This window comes from Rhinoraja longicauda, unplaced genomic scaffold, assembly GCF_053455715.1.
Source record: "Rhinoraja longicauda isolate Sanriku21f unplaced genomic scaffold, sRhiLon1.1 Scf000585, whole genome shotgun sequence".
Classification (NCBI taxonomy): Eukaryota; Metazoa; Chordata; class Chondrichthyes; order Rajiformes; family Arhynchobatidae; genus Rhinoraja; species Rhinoraja longicauda.
The window spans coordinates 27,968-52,196 of NW_027601801.1; the positions used below are offsets into that span (position 1 = coordinate 27,968).

Sequence of the window (24,229 nt, forward strand, 5' to 3'; positions counted from 1 at the left end):
GTTCCCTTAGTATTCTTATAAAAATACCAGAAGCAAAACATGCACAAAATAGATTACCTAGTTACCTCGGGAGAAGAGAGTACCAGAAGATTGGAATCCAACCAAAGTGAAGCCCTTGTTCAAAAACGCAAAAGGCAGGGAACTACAATAGTTTAAGAGCTATAATTGGCAAGATGCTAGAGTCAATAATCAAAGAGAAATTAAGTGTAATCATTTAGGAAAGCTGAACATAATTAAACCAAGCCAACGTGAATTTTTTGAAAGGTAAATAATGTCTGACAAATTTGCTTGATTTCTTTGAGGATTAACAGGGAGAGTTGTTAAAGGGGAACCTGTAGATGTAGTGTATTTTGATTTCCAAAAGGCATTTGAGAAGGTGCCGCTTGGGAGGCTGGTGCATAAATTTAAAAGCCCATAGTTTTGGAGTAAGTACATTAGAATGGATTGAAAACTGTTCGTCTCATAGAAAAGAGAGTTGGAGTAAATGGACCTTTATCAGACAGCATGGAAGTAATTAGTGAAATAGCACAGAGATCAGTATTTCAATTATTGAACAATGGCCAGCATTTGTTCAATATTTACATTAATGATGTGGAGGAAGAAACAGTATGTAAGGTTTCCAAATTTGAAGAAGGGTTCCAACCCAAAATGGAACCCTTCGTCAAATGCTCTCCAGAGATGGTATCCGACTTGCTGAGTTACTCTAACACTTTATGTGTTTTTTGTAAACCAGCATCTGCAGTTCCTTGTATCTAGGTGGAAGGGCATGTTGTGACAAGGATATTGTTTAGTTTAGTTTATTATTATCGCATGTACTGAAGTATAGTGAAATGCTTTTTGTTGCATGCTATCCAGTCAGCTGAAAAAACTATATGTGATTCTGCCTCAGGATACAGATTGAGCTAGTGGGTAAAAAGAAGGGGAAATGGAGTTCAATGTGGGGAAGGGTGAGGCCATGCACTTTGATAAGAGAATTCAAAAGGAAGATTATTATTGAAATGAGATGGCAAGTGAGTCAAGTACAGAGGGATCTAGGTGTTCGAGTGCATGAGTCACAAAAAGCTAGCAGGCAGGTCTGGCAAATAGTTAAGAAATCTTGAAATTTTGGCAACACAAGAAACTGCAGATACTTGAATCATAGAAACAGAAAAATAGGTGCAGGAGTAGGCCATTTGGCCCTTCGAGCCAGCACCGCCATTCAATATGATCATGGCTGATCATCTAAAATCACTACCCCGTTCCTGCTTTTTCCCCATATCCCTTGATTCCTTTAGCCTTAAGAGCTAAATCTAACGCTTGAAAACATCCCGTGAATTGGCCTCCACTGCCTTCTGTGGCAGAAAATTCCAGATTCACAACTCTCTGGGTGAAAACGTTTTTCCTCATCTCAGTCTTAAATGGCCTGGCCCTTATTCTTAAACTGTGACCCCTGGTTCTGGACTCCCCCAACATCGGGAACGTTTTTCCTGCATCTAGCCTGTCCAATCCTTTAAGAATTTTATATGTTTCTATAAGATCCCCTCTCATCCTTCTAATTCCAGTGAATGCAACCCCAGTCGACCCATTCTTTCATCATATGTCAGTCCCGCTATCCCGGGAATTAACCTGGTGAACCTACGCTGCGGTCCCTCAATAGCAATAATGTCCTCCCTCAAATTAGGAGACCAAAATTGCACACAATACTCCAGGTGCGGTCTCACCAGGGCCCTGTACAACTGCAGTAGGACCTCCTTGCTTCATTGCCTGCTGTACCTGCATGCTTACTTTCAGTGACTGATGTACAAGCACTTCCAGGTCTCGTTGCACCTCCCCTTTTCCTAATCTGACACCATTCAGATAATAATCTTCCTTCCTGTTTTTGCCACCAAAGTGGATAACCTCACATTGATCCACATTGTACTGCATCTCCCATGCAACTGCTCACTCACCCAACCTATCCAATTCACCCTGCAGCCTCATAGCATCCTCGCAGCTCACACTGCCACCCAGCTTTGCGTCATCCGCAAACTTGGAGATGTTACAATTAATTCCCTTGTCTAAATCGTTAATATATATTGTAAATAACTGGGATCCCAGCACCGAGCCTTGCGGCACCCCACTAGTCGCTGCCTGCCATTCTGAAAACGACCCGTTAATTCCTACTCTTTGCTTCCTGTCTGCCAACCAGTTCTCTATCCATGTCAATACCCTACCCCCAATACCATGTGGTCTAATTTTGCACACTAATCCCTTGCGGGACCTTGTCAAAGGCTGTTTGAAAGTCCAGATACACCACATCCACTGGCTCTCCCTTATCCATTCTACTTGTTACATCCTCAAAAAATTCCAGAAGATTAATCAAGCATGATTTCCCCTTCATAAATCCATGCTGACTTTGACCGATCCTGTCATTGTTTTGTAAATGCGCTGCTATAACATCTAATAATCGACTTAAGCATCTTCCCCACTACCGATGTAAGGCTAACTGGTCTATAATTCCCTGTTTTTTGTCTCCCTTCTTTCTTAAAAAATTGAGTTATGTTAGCTACCCTCCAGCCCGCAGGAACTTATCGAGAGTCTATAGAACATTGGAAAATGATCACCAATGCATCTCCTTGAGGACTCTGGGATGCAGACCATCAGGCCCTGGGGGTTTATCTGCCTTCAGTCCCAACAGTTTACCTAACACCATTTCCTGCCTAATGTGGATTCCCTTCTTCCTCCCTCCCACTAGATCCTCGGTCCCCTAGTATTTCTGGGAGATTGTTTGTGTCTTCCTTAGTGAAGACAGAACCAAAGTACTCGTTTAACTGTTCTACCATTTTGTTGTTTCCCACTATAAATTCAACTGTCTCTGATTGTAAGTGACCTACATTGGTCTTCACTAATCTTTTCCTTTTTACATATCTGAAGAAGCTTTTAGAGTCAGTTTTTATATTCCCCATAAGCTTTCTTTCATGCCTTCCTCCCCCCCCCTTAATTAACCCATTTGTCCTCCTCTGTTGAGTTCTAAATTTCTCCCAGTCCGCTTGCTGCTTCCTCTGGCCAATTTATATGCCTCTTCCTTGGATTTAACGCTATCCTTGACTTCCCTCGTTAGCCACGGTTGAGCCGCCTTCCCCGTTTTTTTTTTGCCAGACAGGGATGAACGAATTTTGCAGTTCATCCATGCGGTCTTTAAATCTTTGCCATTGCATCTCCACCGTCAACCCTTTAAGTATAATTTGCCAATCTATCCTAGCCAATTCCTGTCTCATATCTTGAAAGTCTCCTTTATTCAAGTTCAGGACCCTAGTCTCTGAATTAACTGTGTCACTCTCCATCCTAATGCAGAATTCCACCATATTATGTGCACTGTTGCCCAAGCGGCTTTGCACGACATTGATCGGCAACTACTCCTTCCTCATTACACAATACCCAGTCTAGGATGGCCTGCCCTCTAGTCGATTCCTCTATATATTGGTTTAAAAAACCATCCTGGATCCTGAGTGAAAAATACAGTGCTGGAGAAACTTAGCTGGTCAGGCAGCATCTGTGGAGGGAATGGTTCAGTTGGATTCACTGAGTTCCTCCAGCACCTTGTTTTCTGCTTAAAAATTTGACGTTGCCAAGAACTTCTTGTTGCCAAGAAGTTGGAGTTTAAAAATAGAAAGGTTTTGTTGCAATAATACAGGGTTTTGGTGAGGCTTTGCCTGTGATATTTCTTACAGTTTTGAACTCCTTGCCTTAAAAAAAGATAGTACAAAAAAAAGCAGTACAAAAGAGAATCACTGGGCTAATTTGAAGGTGAGAGGTTGTCCTACTGAGAGAGACTAAACGGTTTGGCCCTGTATCTCTTGGAGTTTAGAAGAATAAGGCAACCTTATTCAAACATATAAGATCCTAAAGAGCTTGACAGGTTAAATGCTGAGGCGTTTTCACTAGTGGGAGAGCCTGATACATAAAGGTGTTTTTTTTCCCCCACTCAGAGGGTGGTGGGTGCCTGGAATGCGCTGCCAGGGGTGGTGGTGGAATCAGACACGACGGTAGCATTTAAGAAGCTTTTAGTTAAGCATGTGGAGAGCATGGAAGGATATGGAATACTTGCAGGAAGAGATTAGTTTAATTTGGCACCATGTTCAGCATGGACATTGTGGACCAAAAGGCCTATTCCTGTGTGATAAAAAGGATACATAGTGCTGAAGCAACTCAACAGGTCATGCAACATCTCCAGAGAAGATGGATAGGCTATCTTTTGGATCTGGACCAAGTAATTTATTAGAATCATTCCCCTACATGTTCAGGACCACGGTAGATATTATTTTGCACGGTTTTGTTCTGACAAAAGCTGATCACAATTATTTTGAAAATAAATCCTCTGCAACTTCTCTTTTTCTGTTCCAGGTGGATATGCAGTGGGTGCAGGTTCTGGCTGAGGGTTGGGCTACCCCACTCAATGGCTTCATGCGAGAGCGAGAATTTTTGCAGTGTCTTCATTTTGGCTGCTTGTTGGATGGTAAGATTTCATTCGTTAGGTGTGAGTTTAAAGCTCAAATCATATTGCAGACAACGAATACCTTTCCCTTACATGTAAGTTTACACATTCTTATTGTGGCAGTTGTAAATTTCATGGAGTGAGAAACTGTGAATGTTGCTTGTAGAAGTTTAATAAAATGTCAGCTGCTATAAATGCAGATGTAACCATTCACTATATTCCTGTACTCATCCAACTTTATGTGCAAACTCCACACAGACAGCATCGGAGGTCATGTCTCTGTCGCTGTGAGGCAACAGCTATATCAGCTATGCAGAGAGAAATGGAATTCATATTTGGAATCAAGGGATATGGGGAAAATGCAGGAACGGGTACTGGTTTTAGATGATGAATGGCGGCGCTGGCTCGACAGGCCGAATGGCCTACTCCTGCACCTATTTTTCCATGTTTCATAATTTTATAAGCTTCTATCAGGTCTCCCCTTTAACCTCTGAAGTTCATAGAAAACAATCATAGTTTGTGCAACCTCCTTATAGCTAATGCTCTCTTCTGCTCCTTGACAGGAGGTCTCATTAACCTGTCAGTGCCCATTGTCCTGACAGTGATGGACGAAGACAAAGAACGGTTGGATGGTTGTACTGCCTTTGCGTTGGTGTATGATGGGCGCCGAGTGGCTATCCTTCGAAACCCGGAATTCTACGAGCACAGGAATGAGGAGCGCTGTGCCCGTCAGTGGGGCACAACCTGCAAAGAACACCCTTACATTAAGGTTCTGCTAAATATAAGATTTTATTCCTATCTTTTGATCTGTATGACATTCAGGTTAAGATAACTGTTGATATAATGCAGATAGTATAGGCATAGGCAAAGTTATAGGCATAGATAGTGTATGTGGAAAGGATGTTTCCAATGGTGGGAGAGACTAGGACCAGAGGTATTAGTCTCAGAATTAAAGGGTGTTCTTTTAAAAAGGTGAGCTCCAAGGTGAGGCGGGCCGAACATTGAAAATGTGTCTAGATTATGACTTTTGTGCCCCATCGCTGGTACCTACTTGAAATCTGGCACAGATTTAGGTAAAAAAATCATTGAGAAGGAATTCATCACTCGTCAGTGCAAAAAGTTGCACATTAATTAATTAAGCTAATTAGAAAAAGTCAGCCGCGGGCTCTGTCGATCCACGAGACCCCGCTCTGGCCTGCTCCAGTCCTGGTTTTTCCACGGCTTTCCGGGAGCTCAGAGAGAGAATTCTGAACACGAACTGCGGGGTTTTGCCAGGATTTACTGCAGAGATATTCTGTTTGTGTTGATATGAAAACTAAATTGGACAGAGAACTTCTTAATCTGTGAATTCCCGTTCTTAAATTGGTATCGATGAATGCACTCTTTATTTAAAACATTCATTCAAGGGATGTGAGCATCACAGGCTGTGCCAGCATTGAATTACTCATGTCTAGATGCTCTTGAGAAGGTGCAGGTGAGCTGCCTTCTTGAATCGCTGCAATCCTTGTGTTGTTCGTGAGTGAGTGAGTTCCAGGACTTTGACCCATCAACAGTGAAGGAACAGGGACACGTTTCCAAGTGGGGATGGTGTCTGTCTAGCAGGGCAACTTCCTGGTGGTGGTGTCTCCATGCTTTGGCTGCCCTAGTCCTTCTTATGGATTTGGAAGGTGCCTTCTCAAGAGTTTCAATGACTTGCTCCAGAGCATCCTGTAGATGGTGCAAACTGCTGCCACTCTGTGTCAGGGGTGGGGTGAGTGGATGAATGTGAATGGGTATCAATTAAGAGGACCACTGTGCCCTGTTTGGTATCAAGGTTCTTGAGTATCGTTGAAGATGTGCTCAAATGTTCTAGGGGCCGGAGAACCTAGGATGATGGAGGAACTGAAGGAAATCCACATTAGGCAGGAAATGGTTTTGGGTAGACTGATGGGACTGAAGGCTGATAAATCCCCAGGGCCTGATGGTCTGCATCCCAGAGTACTTAAGGAGGTGGCTCTAGAAATAGTGGAAGCATTGGAGATCATTTTTCAATGTTCTATAGATTCAGGATCAGTTCCTGTGGATTGGAGGATAGCAAATGTTATCCCACTTTTTAAGAAAGGAGGGAGAGAGAAAACGGGTAATTATAGACCAGTTAGTCTGACATCAGTGGTGGGGAAGATGCTGGAGTCAATTATAAAAGACGAAATTGCTGAGCATTTGGATAGCAGTAACGGGATCATTCCGAGTCAGCATGGATTTACGAAGGGGAAATCATGCTTGACAAATCTACTGGAATTTTTTGAGGATGTAACTAGGAAAATTGACAAGGGAGAGTCAGTGGATGTGGTGTACCTCGACTTTCAGAAAGCCTTCGACAAGGTCCCACATAGGAGATTAGTGGGCAAAATTAGGGCACATGGTATTGGGGGTAGGGTACTGACATGGATAGAAAATTGGTTGACAGACAGAAAGCAAAGAGTGGGGATAAATGGGTCCCTTTCGGAATGGCAGGCAGTGACCAGTGGGGTACCGCAAGGTTCGGTGCTGGGACCCCAGCTATTTACAATATACATTAATGACTTAGACGAAGGGATTAAAAGTACCATTAGCAAATTTGCAGATGATACTAAGTTGGGGGGTAGTGTGAATTGTGAGGAAGATGCAATAAGGCTGCAGGGTGACTTGGACAGGTTGTGTGAGTGGGCGGATACATGGCAGATGCAGTTTAATGTAGGTAAGTGTGAGGTTATTCACTTTGGAAGTAAGAATAGAAAGGCAGATTATTATCTGAATGGTGTCAAGTTAGGAGGAGGGGGAGTTCAACGAGATCTGGGTGTCCTAGTGCATCAGTCAATGAAAGGAAGCATGCAGGTTCAGCAGGCAGTGAAGAAAGCCAATGGAATGTTGGCCTTCGTAACAAGAGGAGTTGAGTATAGGAGCAAAGAGGTCCTTCTACAGTTGTACCGGGCCCTGGTGAGACTGCACCTGGAGTACTGTGTGCAGTTTTGGTCTCCAAATTTGAGGAAGGATATTCTTGCTATGGAGGGCGTGCAGCGTAGGTTCACTAGGTTAATTCCCGGAATGGCGGGACTGTCGTATGTTGAAAGGCTGGAGCGATTGGGCTTGTATACACTGGAATTTAGAAGGATGAGGGGGGATCTTATTGAAACATATAAGATAATTAGGGGATTGGACACATTAGAGGCAGATAACATGTTCCCAATGTTGGGGGAGTCCAGAACAAGGGGCCACAGTTTGAGAATAAGGGGTAGGCCATTTAGAACGGAGATGAGGAAGAACTTTTTCAGTCAGAGGGTGGTGAAGGTGTGGAATTCTCTGCCTCAGAAGGCAGTGGAGGCCAGTTCGTTGGATGCTTTCAAGAGAGAGCTGGATAGAGCTCTTAAGGATAGCGGAGTGAGGGGGTATGGGGAGAAGGCAGGAACGGGGTACTGATTGAGAGTGATCAGCCATGATCGCATTGAATGGCGGTGCTGGCTCGAAGGGCTGAATGGCCTACTCCTGCACCTATTGTCTATTGTCTATTGTCTATCTGGACAAATGGAGAGTATTCCACCACGCTCCTGACTTGAACTTTGTCGATGGGGGACAGGTTTTGGGGAGTTAGGAGGGGAGTTGCTTGCTTTAGTTTAGTTTAGAGTTGCAGTGTGGAAACAGGCTCTTCGGCCCACAGAGTCCGCACCAACCAGCGAACCCCGCTCCTCAACACCATCCTACACACACGAGGGACAATTTACTTTTATACCAAACCATTAACACTATTCCTACACACACTAGGGACAATTTACATTTATACCAAGCCAATTAACCCACAAACCTCTACGTCTTTGGAGTGTGTGAAGGAACCAAAGATCTCGGAGAAAACCCACGCAGGTCACGGGGGGAACGTACAAACCCCCTACAGACAGTACCCATAGTCGGGATTGAACCTGGGTCTCTGGCAGTGTAAGTGCTGTAAGGCAGCAACACTACTGCTGCGCAACCATGCCACCCTGCTTGCTGCAAGATTACTAGCCCCCAACCTGCTTTTTTAGCCACTTTGTGTAAAGAGTAATCTAGTTCAGTTTCTGGTTAATGATAATCCCCAGATATCTATATTGCGGATTCGGTTAAGTAAATCCCAGTGAACCTCAGGAGATGATAGTTGGATTTTCTTGTTTGTTATTGTCACAGCCTAGCACTTGTGTGGGTGAATCTTACTTGCCGCCATCAGCCTATTGTCAGACATGGCTCAGGTCTTTCGGCATTTGGACGTAGAATAGCTTCAGTATCTGTGGAGTCATAAATGGTGCTGAACATTGTGCAATCATCAGCGCACATCCCTCCTTCTGACCTTACGACTAAAGAAAGGTAATTGATGAAGCAGCTGAATGTGGCTGAGCCCTGGACACGAAGCTGAGGAACTCCTGCAGAGATGTTCTGTGGCTGAGATGACCTCCAGTCACCACAACCATCTTCCTTTGTGCTAGTGCGTAGGAAGGAACTGCAGATGCTGGTTTAAACCGAAGATAGACAAAATACTCTCCGTCATGATCTCAGTGGGCTCCCTGCCTAGCTAGCCTGAAACGTAGCACATGATTGGTCAATTAGCGTCCGACTCAATGGCAAATGTGCTTTGATTGGTCAATTACTACTTGGAAAATTGACAAGATTTTGGAGGTTTTTTCCCTATTTTAAAAATATGTGCAGGTTTTGTTCTTGACGAGTTTCAGATATAATTTCTATAATATTTTACACAATATGTTATAAATACAGGTCTATATGGGATGTGGGTCATGACATGAAACAAAAAGGCACCTCGGCCCACAGTCTAGTAGTTAATCTGGAACTCATTTCCACAGAGGGCTGTGGAAACCATCAATGGATATTTTTAAGGCAGAGATAGACAAGTTCTTGATTAGAATGGGTGTCGTTATGGGGAGAAGACAGGAAAATGGGATTAGGTGGCAGAGATCAGCCATGATTGAATGGCGGAGTAGACGCGATGGGCCGAATGGCCTAACTCTACTCCTATAACTTGTGACTGCGTATGCTTCATGTAAGAAATGCAGGAATTTGAATTGGCCACATGAGTGAGTGACATCTGAATAAGTGGTGATTGGGGATGTTGAATTGAAACATTATTTATCCCTCAGCAGTATGCACTAGTTAGGTTTCTGTAGTAAATGTGAATGCAGCAATGAGATTTGGTCAGTCCACAATGTACTACTGGAGTCGACGAGTATCACACAAAGCCACAAAATATCTCTCAAAGCCATATACAAAATTAACTAATCTAGACACTTCACACGTACATTTTCAAATAAAATCTACTTAGTTACAAGAGGTTTAGGTTTATTTTTGACACATGTACTGAGGTACAGTGAAAAGCTTTTGTTTGCACACTATCCAAGCAGATCAGATAATACAGTTCATGAACCAATCAAGCCAGCCACAAGTACAAAATTTAGAATGAAGAGAAAGATATCGGAGTGCAGAATATAGTTCTCAGCATCATAGCATAACTGTTCCAGAGAAAATGTCCAATGTCTGCAGAATCCGGACTGCACCCTACCTTATGAAAGGAAAGTTTCGAAGTCTGATAACAAAAGGGAAGAAGCGATTCCTGAATGCTGATGTCCAAAAATTTGATCAAAGACTTAAGTTGTATCAGAGATCTTATTTATCCCTCAACCACTCTATTGCCCACCATATCAATCTGTGACGATACTTTCAAGGAACTATGTTCAGAGTGTTTTCTTGTCATATGTCCCAGATAGAACAATGAAATTCTTACTTGCAGCAGCACAACAGAACTGCCTGCATACCTACGATAGACACAAAATGTTGGAGTAACTCAGAGGGACAAGCAGCATCTCTGGAGAGAAAGAATGGGTGTCGTTTCGGGTCGAGAACCTTCTTCAGACTGACGTCGGGGGAGGGAGATAGATAGATAAGGAAATGTGAAGGTGTAAAAACAGGGCAAAGGGAATGGAGATCAAGGAAAATGTAGAACAGATCATTGTTAGCTGGGAGAAGGTAACAACAAAGCAAATAGAGATATAATGTCGTCGGCATGTAGTGTACATGTTTGCTTTATTACCTTTTCCCAGCTAACAATGATCTATTCTACATCTTCCTTGATCTCCATTCCCTATGTCCTGTTTTCACACCTTCTCACTTTCTTATCTACCTATTCCCCCCCCCCCCCCCGACATCAGTCTGAAAAAGGGTCTCGATAGGGAGATCAGGTAGGTTAAGGCGGACTGAGCGTTTGCACCTTCTCCAACCTCATCTACTGTATCCGCTGTTCCAGGTGTCAACTCCTGTATATCAGCGAGACCAAGCGCAGGCTCGGCGATCGTTTCGCTGAACACCTCCGCTCAGTCTGCCTTAACCTACCAGATCTCCTGGTTGCTCAGCACTTTAACTCCCCCTCCCATTCCCAATTTGACCTTTCTGTCCTTGGCCTCCTCCATTGTCAGAGTGAGGCCCAGTGCAAATTGGAGGAACAGCACCTCATATTTTGCTTGCGTAGCTGACACCCAGTGGTATGAATATTGACTTCTCTAACTTCAAATATCCCTTGCTTTCCCTCTCTCTCCATCCCCTACCCCTTCCCAGTTCTCCCACCAGTCTTACTGTCTCTGACTACATTCTATCTCTGTCCCGCCCACTCCCCTGACATCAGTCTGAAGAAGGGTCTCGACCCAAAACGTCACCCATTCCTTCTCTCCAGAGATGCTGGCCTGTCCCGCTGAGTTACTCCAGCATTTTGTGTCGACCCAGCATCTAGAGTCTTTTTGAGTTTCACCTGCTTATAGTTTGTTATTGCTTGGCTGTTTTGAAACGTAACAGTGATTGATTTCTCTACCCTTATGGAACCAACAGATGGTGATGCAGAGTGGCAAATGGTTGGTCGGTGGAGATTTGCAAGTTCTTGACCGTGTTTATTGGAATGATGGACTCGATCAATATCGCCTCACACCACGGGAACTAAAGCAGAAATTTAAAGCAATGAACGCCGGTGAGTCTCAATATATTTCTTTGTCTGACTGTTTCCATACTCTGTATGATGGTTCAAATTCATAAACATAATCATTATTTACAGTTACTCCAGCATTTTGTGAATAAATACCTTCGATTTGTACCAGCATCTGCAGTTATTTTCTTATATTATTTACAGTATGGTCGCTTGAAAACAAATGTCATAGAGACTTAAGCTTTTGTAGGTTGTTTGATGATGAACATTAAACTTGGGAAACTGCCAGTTCCTTTGTGATGGCTAATTGGTTTTAAAAGTTAGCAACCTTTTGTTCAGACTTGCCATTCCAATCCCTTACCATTCATGTGGTTTGCTGTTTCTGCTTGGCTCAACCTGCCAGCATTTTTTCCTCTGGACCCAGAGGTTGCAAAATATTATTGTGGATTACGCAAGTGACCACAAAGTAAGGTTAAATGCATGAAAGTTACAATGGAACCACAAGCAAAACGACATCTGCTCCTTCAAGCCAACAAAATATAGATTCTTTCATTCCCTTCTTCCCACTATTCCATTAGCAGGGCGGCACAGTGGTAGAGTTGCTGCCTTACAACACCAGAGACCCGGGTTCGATCCTGACTATGCGTGTTGACTGTATGGAGTTTGTACGTTCTCTCTGTGACTGCGTGGGCTTTCTCTGGGTGCTCTGCTTTCATCTCATATTCCGAAGATATGCGGGTTTGTAGGTTAATTGGCTTCTGAAAATTGTCCCTATTGTATAGAATAGGAATAGTGTATGGGTGATTGCTGGTTGGCACGGTCTCGGTGGGCCAAAGTACCTGCTTCCATCCTTTCTCTAAACTAAACTAACAATGTCATAGTCATAGAGTGATGCAGTGTTGAAACAGGCCCCAAAGCCCAACTTGCCCACACCGGTCAACATGTCCCAGCTACACTAGTCCCACCTGCCTGCGTTTGGTCCATATCCCTCCAAGCCTGTCCTATCCAAGTACCTATCTTAACTGTTTCTTAAATGTTGGGATAGTCCCAGCCTCAACTACCTCCTCTGGCAGCTGGTTCCATACACCCACCATCCTTTGTGTGAAAAAGTTACCCCTCAGTTTCCTATTTATATTTTCCCCTTCACCTTAAACTTATGTCCTCTGGTCCTCAATTAATCTACTCTGGTATTGGAAGATCAATTATATTTGAAGCATCTACAAAATCATTTAAACTTAGTAGTCAAGCTAAACGTCAAAATATGCATGACCTTTGAGGATTGCCAAGGCTGATCTAGAATGAATTAATGACATTGCCCTTTGTCAGCTTCCAAAGCTGTAACCTATCCATTGTCCACAACACAGGTAAGGAAACTACAAAGTGGTTTACAAAAAGCTGGAGTAACTCAGTGGGTCAGGCAGCATCTCAGGAGAGAAGGAATGGATGACATATCGGGTCGAGACCCTTCTTCAGCCTGAAGAATGGTCTCGATCCGAAACGTTACCCATTCCTTCTTTCTTGCGATGCTGCCTGACCCGCTGAGTTACTCCAGCTTTTTGTGATACCTTCAATTTGTACCAGTATCTGCAGTTATTTTCCTACACAAGTGGTTTACAAACCTACACAATGATATGTTGTAGAATCGTGGCAATCATTATGTGCACAGTAAGCTTCCACAAACTAAAGTGTGATGATATTCATACAATCTGTCTTGAGTGATGTTGATCAAGAATAAATACTTCCCGAGCACTAATGAGAACTGCATGCTCATTGTAACAACGGCCTGGAATCTTTTTGCATCTATTTGTGAGAGCAAATAGGTCTTTAGTTCATCACTTTTTTATCTGAAAATTGCCACCTCCAACAATTTCTCAGTACCTCAGAGGAGTTCCAGCTTAGGTTTTTATTTCTGTATTTGAAGATGATCTGATGGTGCAGTGGCGGTAATGCACCAGCTTGATACTTCATACATGTGAGCTTGCATCTTCAGCAGCTCATCAATGTACTGATTTTTGGGTAGTAATGGATTTCTACTTAGTCAAGGACTCAGTCTGAAGAAGGGTCCCAATACAAAACTCCACCGTTGCATGTTCTGTGGAGATGCTGCCTGACCCGCTGAGTTACTCCCAACACTTTATGTCCTTCTACTTGGTAGTCTTGTGTCCTTTCTACTTATACTAATTTTTAATTCACTGGGCAGCACGGTGGCGCAGTGGTATAGTTTCTACCTTACAGCACTGTGATTTTATACACCTCTATAAGATCACCCCTCAGCCTCCTGCACTTCAAGGAATAAAGTCATAGCTTGTCCTGCTTCTCCCGATAGCTTAGGCTCTCAAGTCCTGGCAACATCCTCATAAATCTTCTCTGCATCTTTCCAGCTTAGCTAGTCAAGTCAAGTCAAGTCAAATTTATTTGTCACATACACATACACGATGTGCAGTGAAATAAAAGTGGCAATGCCTGCGGATTGTACACAAAAAAGAATTACAGTTACAGCATATAAATAAAGTTAATAAGTTACTATAGTGTAGACAAAAATTTAGTCTCTGGGGTTATAAAAGTTGACAGTCCTGATGGCCTGTGGGAAGAAACTCCGTCTCATCCTCTCCGTTTTTACAGCGTGACAGCGGAGGCGTTTGCCTGATCGTAGCATCTGGAACAGTCCGTTACTGGGGTGGCAGGGGTCCCTCATGATCTTGCTTGCTCTGGATCTGCACCTCCTGATATATAGGTCCTGCAGGGGGACGAGTGTAGCCTCCCTATAGCAGGATGACCAAAACAAAACACAATACACCAAATGCAGCCTCACCAATGTGTACAACTGTAACATTACATCCCGCATTCTATACTCACTACTCTGACTGATGAAGGGCAATGTACAGAAAGCCTTCTTGACCACCCTATCAACCAGTGACACCATTTAAAGGAACTATGTACCTGCACATCTTGATGCCTCTGCTTTACAACATTCCCCCGGGGCTGTGCCATTCACAATGAAAACCCTGTCTGGTGGGCCGAAATGTGTGTTTCCACGCTGTATCTCTGAACTACTTTGTCAATGGTGTATTGTCAGAATCACTGGCAGTCTTGGTGATGTTACTTTTGATTGATAGCTGACAAGTAGGAGCAGCATTGCTGTTTGGGGATGATAACCTGACACAACACCAACATTAAAGTGCCTTGAGATTGTTGAATTCACGTCCACAGCGTTAACTTACGGATTCTTCCACCCATTTGCATGGGATGACATAGAAAGCTGTTTGAAATGTAGCAGCATTGCCACCGGCAAAAAAGATGTTTGTTCATTTAGAATAGTTAATTTAGGCATGGCAGAGAAAATTACTTCATCAGTTGAAACAGTTCATCTACTCTGGCTGCTATTAGCAGGATTAAATGCAGCAATTCACTGAGCTTACCTTGAGTGCACTTCCAGTTCCATGGCAGAAAGCGAAGAATAATAGGAAGGCAGGAAAATAGGTACTGTAGTAGGCTCTTTGGCCCTTCAAGCCTTTCCACCATTCAAGGTGATCATGGCTGATTATCCAAATTCAAAACCCTGTTCCAGCTTTCTCTCCATATCTCTTAATCCCCAGGTTTTTATGGAGTAATAGAGTGATACAGCGTAGAAACAGGCCCTTCAGCCCAACTTGCCCATACCGACCAACATGCCCCAATTACACTAGTCCCACCTGCCCACATTTGGCCCATATCCCTCCAAACTTGTCCTATCCATGTGCCAGACTAAATGCTTCATAAATGTTGGGGTAGTCCCTGCCTCAACTACCACCTGTGACAGTTTGTTCCATACACCCACCACCCTTTGTGTGAAAAGGTTAACCGTCAGATTCCTATTAAATCTTTTCCCCTTCACCTTAAACCTATGTTCTCTGGTCCTTGATTCACCTACTCTGGGCAAGAGGTTCTGTGCATCTATCCGATCTATTTCTCTTGAATAGATTTAGTGGTTTCAATTATTTTATGTGGAAACCCACAGGTTCACTGCTCTCTAGAAGAATACATTTTGCATTATTTCAGTTGTAAATAGGTTACACCTTATCCCTAGACCGTGACTCATAGTCCTGGACTCCCAAGTCATCAGGAACATCCTTCTGTATCTAATCTGTTATAATTATGTAGATTATAAAGTCCCTTTTCAAACTTCCAAACTCTTGTGACTAAAACCTGAGTCAACCCAATGGTATGGTTGCATATCTTCCGCATCTTTAGCTATCCCGATTCCAACAATACCAACGTCCCTTGATTATTGCTACGTAAATTTCCCGGAATTCTCCATTTTATACCATTGTAGAAAACAAACTGGAATTATCCCACTTACGAAAGAATGGGCTTTCTTCCAAAATTGTCCATGCTTTGAGGACGACAATTAAAGAAGAAACATAACATTATAAAACCCCGGTTGCTTCATCCCAAAAGTATTGCCCCTCAAAGTTAATTATTACTTCCAAGTACCCTCCTTACAAATAATCAAATTGGAGTCGGTCAGTTCTCCACAAGGTGGAAGCAAAACACAAGAACCTGGACTGCTCTTCTGCACTTAGTATTAGTATTGGTTTATATTAAGACATGTGCAGTGAAAAACATTCTGAGTGCACTTCAGGCAAGTCATATCATATCATATCAAATCATTTCATACATGAGTACATAGATCGAGTAGACACACAGAGTCTCTTGCCCGGAGTAGGGGTATCGAGAAGCAGAGGGCATAGGTTTAAGATGAAGGGGGAAAGATTTTATAGGAACCTGAAGGGTAACTTTTACACACAAAGGGTGGTGGGTGTATGGAACGAGCTGCCGGAGGAGGTAGTTGAGGCAGGGAATGCCGCAACGTTGAAGAAGCAATTAGACAAGTACATGGATAGGACAGGTTTAGAGGGATATAGACCAAATACAGGCAGGTGGAACTAGTGCAGATGGGACATGTTGGTTGCTGTGGGCAAGTTGGGCCGAAGGGACTGTTTTCACATTGTATGACTCTGACTCTATTAGGTAGTGCATAAAAGAAAATGAACAGAGTGAAGAATATTGTGTTATAGGACAGAGTACGTGCAGATAAAACTAAACTTCAATGGACACGAGGTAAATTGGAAAATCATGAATTCATCCGTGGCATATGAGAGGTTTGTTAAGAATCTAATAACAGTGGGGAAGAAGCTGTTCTTCAATATGGTGGCACATGTTTTCAAGCCTTTGTATCTGTCCGAGGGGAAAGGGAAGCAGAGGAAATGACTGGGGTGTTAGTGGTCCTTGATTATGTTGGCTGCTTTCCCATGGCAGCAAGAGGCAGGGGGTCAATGAGAGAGGAAGCTGGTTTGTATGATGGCTGTGTTCACAATTCTCCGCAATTTCTAGTGGTGTTAGAGAGAGGGATTAGCATACCAAGCCTTGATGCATTCGGATGGAATGCTTTCTATGGTGCATCTTTGGAAATTGATAAGTTATTAGAGACTCGTCGTGTTTTCTGTCATAAAGTCATAAGTAGAAAAATGAGCATAATTCGGCAATTCGGCCCATCAAGTCTACTCCATCATTCATTCATTGCTGATCTATCTCTCACACCTAACCCTATTCTCCTCCCTTCTCCCTCTAACCCTGGACATCAAGAATCTATCTATCTCTGCCTTAAAAATATCCATTGACGACCTCCACGGCCTTCTGTGGGATAGAATTCCACAGATTCACCACCCTCGTGACTAAAGAAATTCCTCATCTCCTTCCTAAAGGAACGTTCTTTAATTCTGAGGCTATGACCTCTAGTTCTAGAGTCGCCCAATAGTGGAAACATCATCTCCACATCTGCTCTATCCAAGCCTGTCCTCCGTGTTTTGTTTGAATTGTTAGTGATATTATAAGGAAGTTACAAGGATGTTACAAGATTTACAAGGATGTTGCCAAGACTAGAGGGTGTGAGCTATAGGGAGAGGTTGAGTAGGCTGGGACGCTATTCCTAGGAGTGCAGAAGGATGAGAGGTGATCTTATTGAGGTGTATAAAATCATGAGAGGGCTAGATCAGGTAGATGCACAGAGTCTCTTGCCTAGAGTAGGTGAATTGAGGACCAGAGGACATAGGCTTAAAGTGAAGAGGAAAAGATGGTGGGCATATGGAACAAGATGCCAGAGGAGGTAGTTGAGGCAGGGACTATCTCAACATTTAAGATGCAGTTAGACAGGTACATGGATAGGACATGTTTGGAGGGATATGGACAAAACGCAGGCAGGTGGGACTAGTGTAACCGGGACATGTTGGCCGGTGTGAGCAAGTTGGGCCGAAGGGCCTGTTTCCACACTGTATCACTCTATGACTATGATATGTCCTGCTAAGGACTTGAAGCTTTCAACCATGGAATAAGCAGTCAGAACAGGTAGTACAGAGGCAAGTACTTTAGCAACATTTCACAGACATTTGGACATGGATAGGAAAGGTTTAGATGGATATGGGCAGGAAGGACTAGTGTAGACGAGGCATCTTGGTTGGCATGGGCAGTTGGGCCGAAGAGCCTGCTTCCATGCTTCTATGATTCTACGACTATCAATACTTCATTACCAGTTAAACAGACTGGTACTCCACGCTGCATCTTGAAGTCGATGAATGTCTAGGAATTATAGTCGGGTTGAGAATGCAGCCTTGCAGGGTGCCACTGTTAAGAATTATTGTGGAGAATGTTTTGTGTCTCTTGTTTGAAAATGGCATATTTTTGCACTAATGCAGTTATATTGTTTTCGTTCCATTGTCAGTAATTCTGCTCTGTATCAAATTGTTGTTGCCCTTTGAGTGCTGAGTAGTTAACGAGTGCAACAATACAGAATGCCCAAGTTCCACTTTAGTTCAGTATCTGTCCACCAGTCTGAAGAAGGGTCTCGACCCAAAACATCACCCATTCCTTCTCTCCAGAAATGCTGCCTGTCCCGCTGAGTTACTCCAGCTTTTTGTGTCTATCTTCTGTCCACCAGACTACTTGCTCCACATCTTGACGTCATTTAGTATTTATTTAGTTTGAGTTGCAAGCTTTATTGTGATGGTATGTGAGAAAAAACATACTGGAGTCATTCAGCCATATAATCATGCTGAAATGATGTTCCTCACAAACATGCTGGGGCAACTAACCACATACTTAAAAATGAACTGACAACTTTCATTTACAAAGAAGCTCTTATCTACAGTTGAACCACAATAACCAGCACTATTTATGCTTGATTTGATTTCCCTCTTGAGCCTATAAACTGGGAAGCATCAAACAGAATCTCAGTGTAGCTATATTTACACAAAGTGGATTTGTGGATTTTAGCTACAATTGGTTTAATAACCCATAGATTTCCAAAGGTGAAGAATGAAGCCAAAATGGGATGAATAGATTTCAATTGCATTACTCCCTCAGATTCGGTAGAACCTCCCAAGAAAGCACTGTGAATTATCTTGCTACAAAATTAGTCACATTCTTAATCCAGTTGGAACTTGGTTCATAAATCATTGAACTCAATTATGTAAACTTTCTCTTATCATTTGCCTCCTTTTCATCATCTTACCTCTTCATGGTGTAGCAATACAGTGTAACATTGTTCATCTGCTTATTCTGCATAGTTATTGAAAGTAGATTGCATATTGGGATCCTCCAAGACCTCTTAATTCATGCGCGTCCATTCAACAAAATAATTGCATGTTTAGTTCACTTAGAAGCATTCCTCTCTAGAGCATATTGTTTATGCAATTAGAAAGTTCATTTTCTAAGCAAATCAGGTTACATTGTTCTGATCTTGCTGAAGTTTCACATTTAATAGGAGCATTCACCTGGCAGCCATATGTCTTGTGACATGGTTCTTATTCTGGATATTCGCAGAGATGCAAGACTGCACCAGGAGCTCCGGCCATGTTGTGAGCCATGTTTGTTGCCTTGGAACATCCTAGAACAATCCTTTCTTTTGCATTGTTTTAGTTTGTAGCTTTCCATTTGTTTGTTTTCCGCCAACATCTGTTGTAATGATCAGAAACAGATGGCCATTTGGACTAGAAGTGGCAGCATAATTTGTCATTGAGCCAGTGGTGTTGTGAAGATTTTGTATTTCTGACTGGCAGAGAGGATGACAGCTTCTGTACAAATATTTTACTCTTGTGAGGGGTGGCATTGAAAGTGGGGAAGTAATTCAGGATAATAATGGAAATGTGAGAGAATAGATTAAGGATCTATTTAGAGTGCCTGAAAAGAAATAGTTTGAAGAGCAGTTGCACTTTTTGAAAACACCAACCAAGAGATAAAAAGAAAGTGAACAGGGTTTTCAATTTGACCAAAAGTTACAGGTTATTTTAATTCTAGTGGAACAGAAACAGGGTATAGTGCTGGTGTAGCGGTTAACTTCCTGAACTAGTCTAGACTACCAATCCAGAGACATGATTTTAAATTTGAATTAAGTTAATAATCTGGAATTGAAAATGAAACAAAAGGTTAGTTTAAATAGTGATGGCCATCTTCAGGGGAGGAAATAAATGTGCCATACTTGCCAGGTCTGCCCTATATGACTCCCAATGTGAAAGCGATAGGTTTGCCTCTTAAAAGTACAAACTCCATACAGACAGCAGGCGCAGTCAGGATCAAACCCAGGCCTCTGGCGCTGTAAGGCAACAGCTCTACCTTTGCGCCAAACTTTGTTTAGTCGAAATTACCATTTAAAAACGGGTAAATGAGAAAACTAAAAGGATCATCTAACGTCCACCTTAGACACTGAAACAGGGCATGTCAAGCATGCTCTAGGCCCATTCATCTTGTAAAGTCCACCCCACGATAATCTAGGAGCTGGTGTTTAAATTAGGAGAACTATCTCAGTATAGTCGAGCAACAGTCTGACATTGTCATCCTCACAGAATCATACTTTCCAGAGAAGGTGCTAGACACCTCCATCACCATCCCTGCCAATGTCCTGTCTCACCAGCAGTACAGAAGAGGCAGCACACTGGTACATAGGCAGGAGGGAGTTTCCCCAGGCTTTCTCTGTATTGATTTCAGATGCTATTAGGTGTTTGGATGTCAGGTCAAACATGGGCAAGAAAATCTCCCTGCCTCCTGAATTGGCATGGACAAACAACACTGGATAAACTATTTATAGTGGAAAGGATGTAGAATGTACTCGTGGAAGAGGACTTCATTGTTCATCACTAATAGAAACTAGATAGTATCACCACCGATGAGTGAGCTGGTGAGGTCTTGAAGGATTTGGCTGCCGCACCATTTGTATGACAGCACGGTGTAGGCCAACGTGAGGGGAAAATCCTAAATCTCTTCCTCACTATTCTACCTGTTGTAGGTGCATCTGATCATTGACAGCATTGGCAGGAAAGACAAATGCAGTGACAATACAGACGAGGTCCTATCTTCCCAGAGCGACACCCAGCGCCATTGTGTTTGACAGCACCAATGCGCTTAAGGGATAGACTTGGAACAGATCTAACAACTCTAAACGGGGCATCCATGAGCTGCTGTGGACTATGAGCAGCAGCAGAGATGCACACTGCCACAATCTGTAACCTTGTGGCCCACTTTCTCCCCTGATCTAGCTCTGTAACCCAGATGGGGCATCCACTGGTTCAGTGAGGAGTGCAGAGGGTCATGCTGGGAGCAAAGGCAGACACAGCTAAAAGTGAAATATTAACTTACAAAAGCTGCTTGTATACTAAATGGTGAAAGTAGATAAGGTAAGAGACTCCACTGCCAACTCATGACAAAGTTTTGCAATCCTGTGATATTTAGTTGTAAATTGAATCAGCTCTTGCGAAATATCTTTGGGCTGAAACGTTGACTCTGTTTGTCCCGCCTACGATTCTCCCTAACGTGCTGCGGCATTTCACTGTATTATATCAGATTTCTAATATCTCTACTATTTTGCTTTGGCATACGATGCTGATGTAGCTTTTAAGTTACGGAACCAGTAATCCAGGGGCTGGACTAACAATCTGGAGACCATATTCTGTCATGACGTCTGTGGAATTTAAATTTAATTAATAATCTAGAATTTGGAACAGCAGCCACTGGTCTTAGTAATAACGACCACAAAGACTAAAGGGATGTCGTAACAGCCCATCTGGAATACTAATGTTTTCCAGGGAAGAAAATTTACCATCTGTACGCAGTCTGTCCAATATATGAAGTATGACTCTCCCCACATTCTTGGTTCTTACAATGGCCTAACGGGCAATTTAGTGGTCACTGCTTCTCAAAAGGCAATGAGGGATAGGTAGTAAATGTTGGCCTTGCAATTAATACCCAGATCCTGAATAAATTGCTCATGAAGAGCATGTTGGTTGCCCCATACACACCTTTGTATCGTGGGGAAAACAGGTTGACCAGATATAATCATGGCTTTTCGTGGCTTCGATCACGTTGTGAAATAGATTGATATTCAAATCCTCTGAAAAAGAAATGACCATGTTCATCAAATCCTCACAATTCCAGCACAGTAGAATCTGAAAAATTATTGTTTAAGCTCCAAATAGTGGAGATTCAAAATGAATTTGGGGAAATGGTGAGAAATTCATGGATTGATTGAAAGATATAGCACGGAAACAGGCCCATCGGCCCACTGAGTCCACACTGACCATCGATCACCAGTTCACACAAATTCTGTATTATTACTTTCTCATCCACTCCCTACACACTTGGGCCAATTTTCATAGGGAAATTAACGTACAAACCCACATGTGCGGCACGGTGGCGCAGCGGTAGAGTTGCTGCCTTACAGCGAATGCAGCGCCGGAGACACAGGTTCGATCCTGACCACGGGCGCCGTCTGTACGGAGTTTGTACGTTCTCCCCGTGACCTGCGTGGGTTTTCTCCGAGATCTTCGGTTTCCTCCCACACTCCAAAGACGTACAGATATGTAGGTTAATTGGCTGGGCAAATGTAAAAATTGTCCCTAGGGTGTAGGATAGTGTTAATGTTGTGGGGATCGCTGGGCGGCGCGGACCCGGTGGGCCGAAGGGCCTGTTTCCGTGCTGTATCTCTATTTTTAAAAAAATACCTTCGGGATGCGGGAGGAAACGAGCGCCTGGTGGAAACGCATGCGGTCACAGGGAAATCGTGCAAACTCCACACAGTCATCACCCGAGATCATGATAAACCTGTGTTCCCCACGATACAAAGGTGTGTATGGGGCAACCAACATGCTCTTCATGAGCAATTTATTCAGGATCTAGGTATTAATTGCAAGGCCAACATTTACTACCTATCCCTCATTGCCTTTTGAGAAGCAGTGACTACCAAACCCCTGGGTTTCTGGCGTTGTGAGGCAGCAGCTCTCACAGCTGTGCCACTGTACCACCCCTAGCCTAGTGTTTTATTTACTTCAAATGGAGAAAGGGTGTTCTTAATAGCAAGACTGGAATTGCTAAGTTAGCGATTTACTTCACTGACTTAATATACTCTGTTTTCTAACCATTATTCAATCCTGAATTCATGCTAATATATTAAATCCACTGGCTCTCGCTTATCCATTCTACTTGTTACATGCTCAAAAAATTCCAAAAGATTAGTCAAGCATGATTTCCCCTTCATAATTCCATGCTGACTTTGACCGATCCCGTCACTGCTTTCCAAATGCGCTGCTACAACATCTTTAATAATCGACTCCAGCATCTTCCCCACTACCAATGTAAGACTAACTGGTCTATAATTCCCCATTTTCTGTCTCCCTCCTTTCTTAAAAAGTGGAGTTACGTTAGCTACCCTCCAGTCCCCAGGAACTGATCCAGAGTCTATAGAACTTTGGAAAATGATCCCCAATGCATCCGCGATATGTAGGGCTGCCTCCTTGAGTACGCTGGGATGCAGACCATCAGGCCCTAGGGATTTATGTGCCTTCAGTCCCAACAGTTTGCCTAACACCATTTTCTGACTAATGTGGATTCCCTTCAGTTCCTCCCTCCCACTAGATCCTCGGTCTCCCAGTATTTTCGGGAGATTGCTTGTGTCTTCCTTAGTGAAGACAGAACCAAAGTATACGTTTAACTGTTCTGCCATTTTCTTGTTTCCCAATATAAATTCTCATGTCTCTGACTGTAAGGGACCTACATTCGTCTTCACTAATCTTTTCCTTTTTACATATCTAAAGAACCCTTTACAGTCAGTTTTTATATTCCCTGCAAGCTTTCTTTCGTGCTCTTTTCCCCCCTCTTAATTAACCCCTTTGTCCTCCTCTGTTGAGTTCTAAATTTTCCCCAGTCCTCTGGTTTGCCGCTTCCTCTGGTCAATTTATATGCCTCTTCCTTGGCTTCAACACTATCCTTGACTTCCCTCGTTAATTACGGTTGAGCCGCCTTCCCAGTTTTATTTTTTCGCCAGACAGGGACGAAAATTTTCTGGAGTTCATCCATGCAGTCTTTAAATCTTCGCCATTGCATCTCCACTGTCGACCCTTTAGGTATAATTTTCCAGTCTATCCTAGCCAATTCCCATCTCATACCTTCAAAGTCTCCTTTATTCAAGTTCAGAACCCTAGTCTCTGAATTAACCGTGTCACTCTCCATCCTAATGCAGAATTCCACCACATTATGGTCACTGTTGCCCAAGGGGCCTTGCACAACAAGATCGCCAACTAATCCTTCCTCATTACACAATACCCAGTCGAGGATGGCCTGCCCTCTAGTCGGTTCCTCTACATATTCGTTTAAAAACCCATCCGGTATATATTCCAGGAAATCCTCCTCCTCAGCACTGTTACCAATTTGGTTGGCCCAATCTATATGTAGATTAAAGTCACCCATGATAACCGCTGTACCTTTGCTACACTCATCCCTAATTTCCTGCTTGA

The 24,229-nt window shown here is 43.1% G+C and overlaps 1 protein-coding gene across 1 annotated transcript in view; it reads left to right on the plus strand.

The window, feature by feature from the left end:
• LOC144591111 (bifunctional 3'-phosphoadenosine 5'-phosphosulfate synthase 1-like) overlaps positions 1–24,229 on the plus strand; it is a gene marked incomplete at its 3' end in the record, with an annotated part of 49,825 nt that overhangs the window by 18,470 nt on the left and 7,126 nt on the right. Inside the window, exons 7-9 of the mRNA XM_078395428.1 lie at positions 4,363–4,474; positions 5,017–5,222; positions 11,324–11,459. Coding sequence (XP_078251554.1) covers positions 4,363–4,474; positions 5,017–5,222; positions 11,324–11,459 — 454 coding nt within the window. The remainder of the gene's footprint in view (positions 1–4,362; positions 4,475–5,016; positions 5,223–11,323; positions 11,460–24,229) is intronic.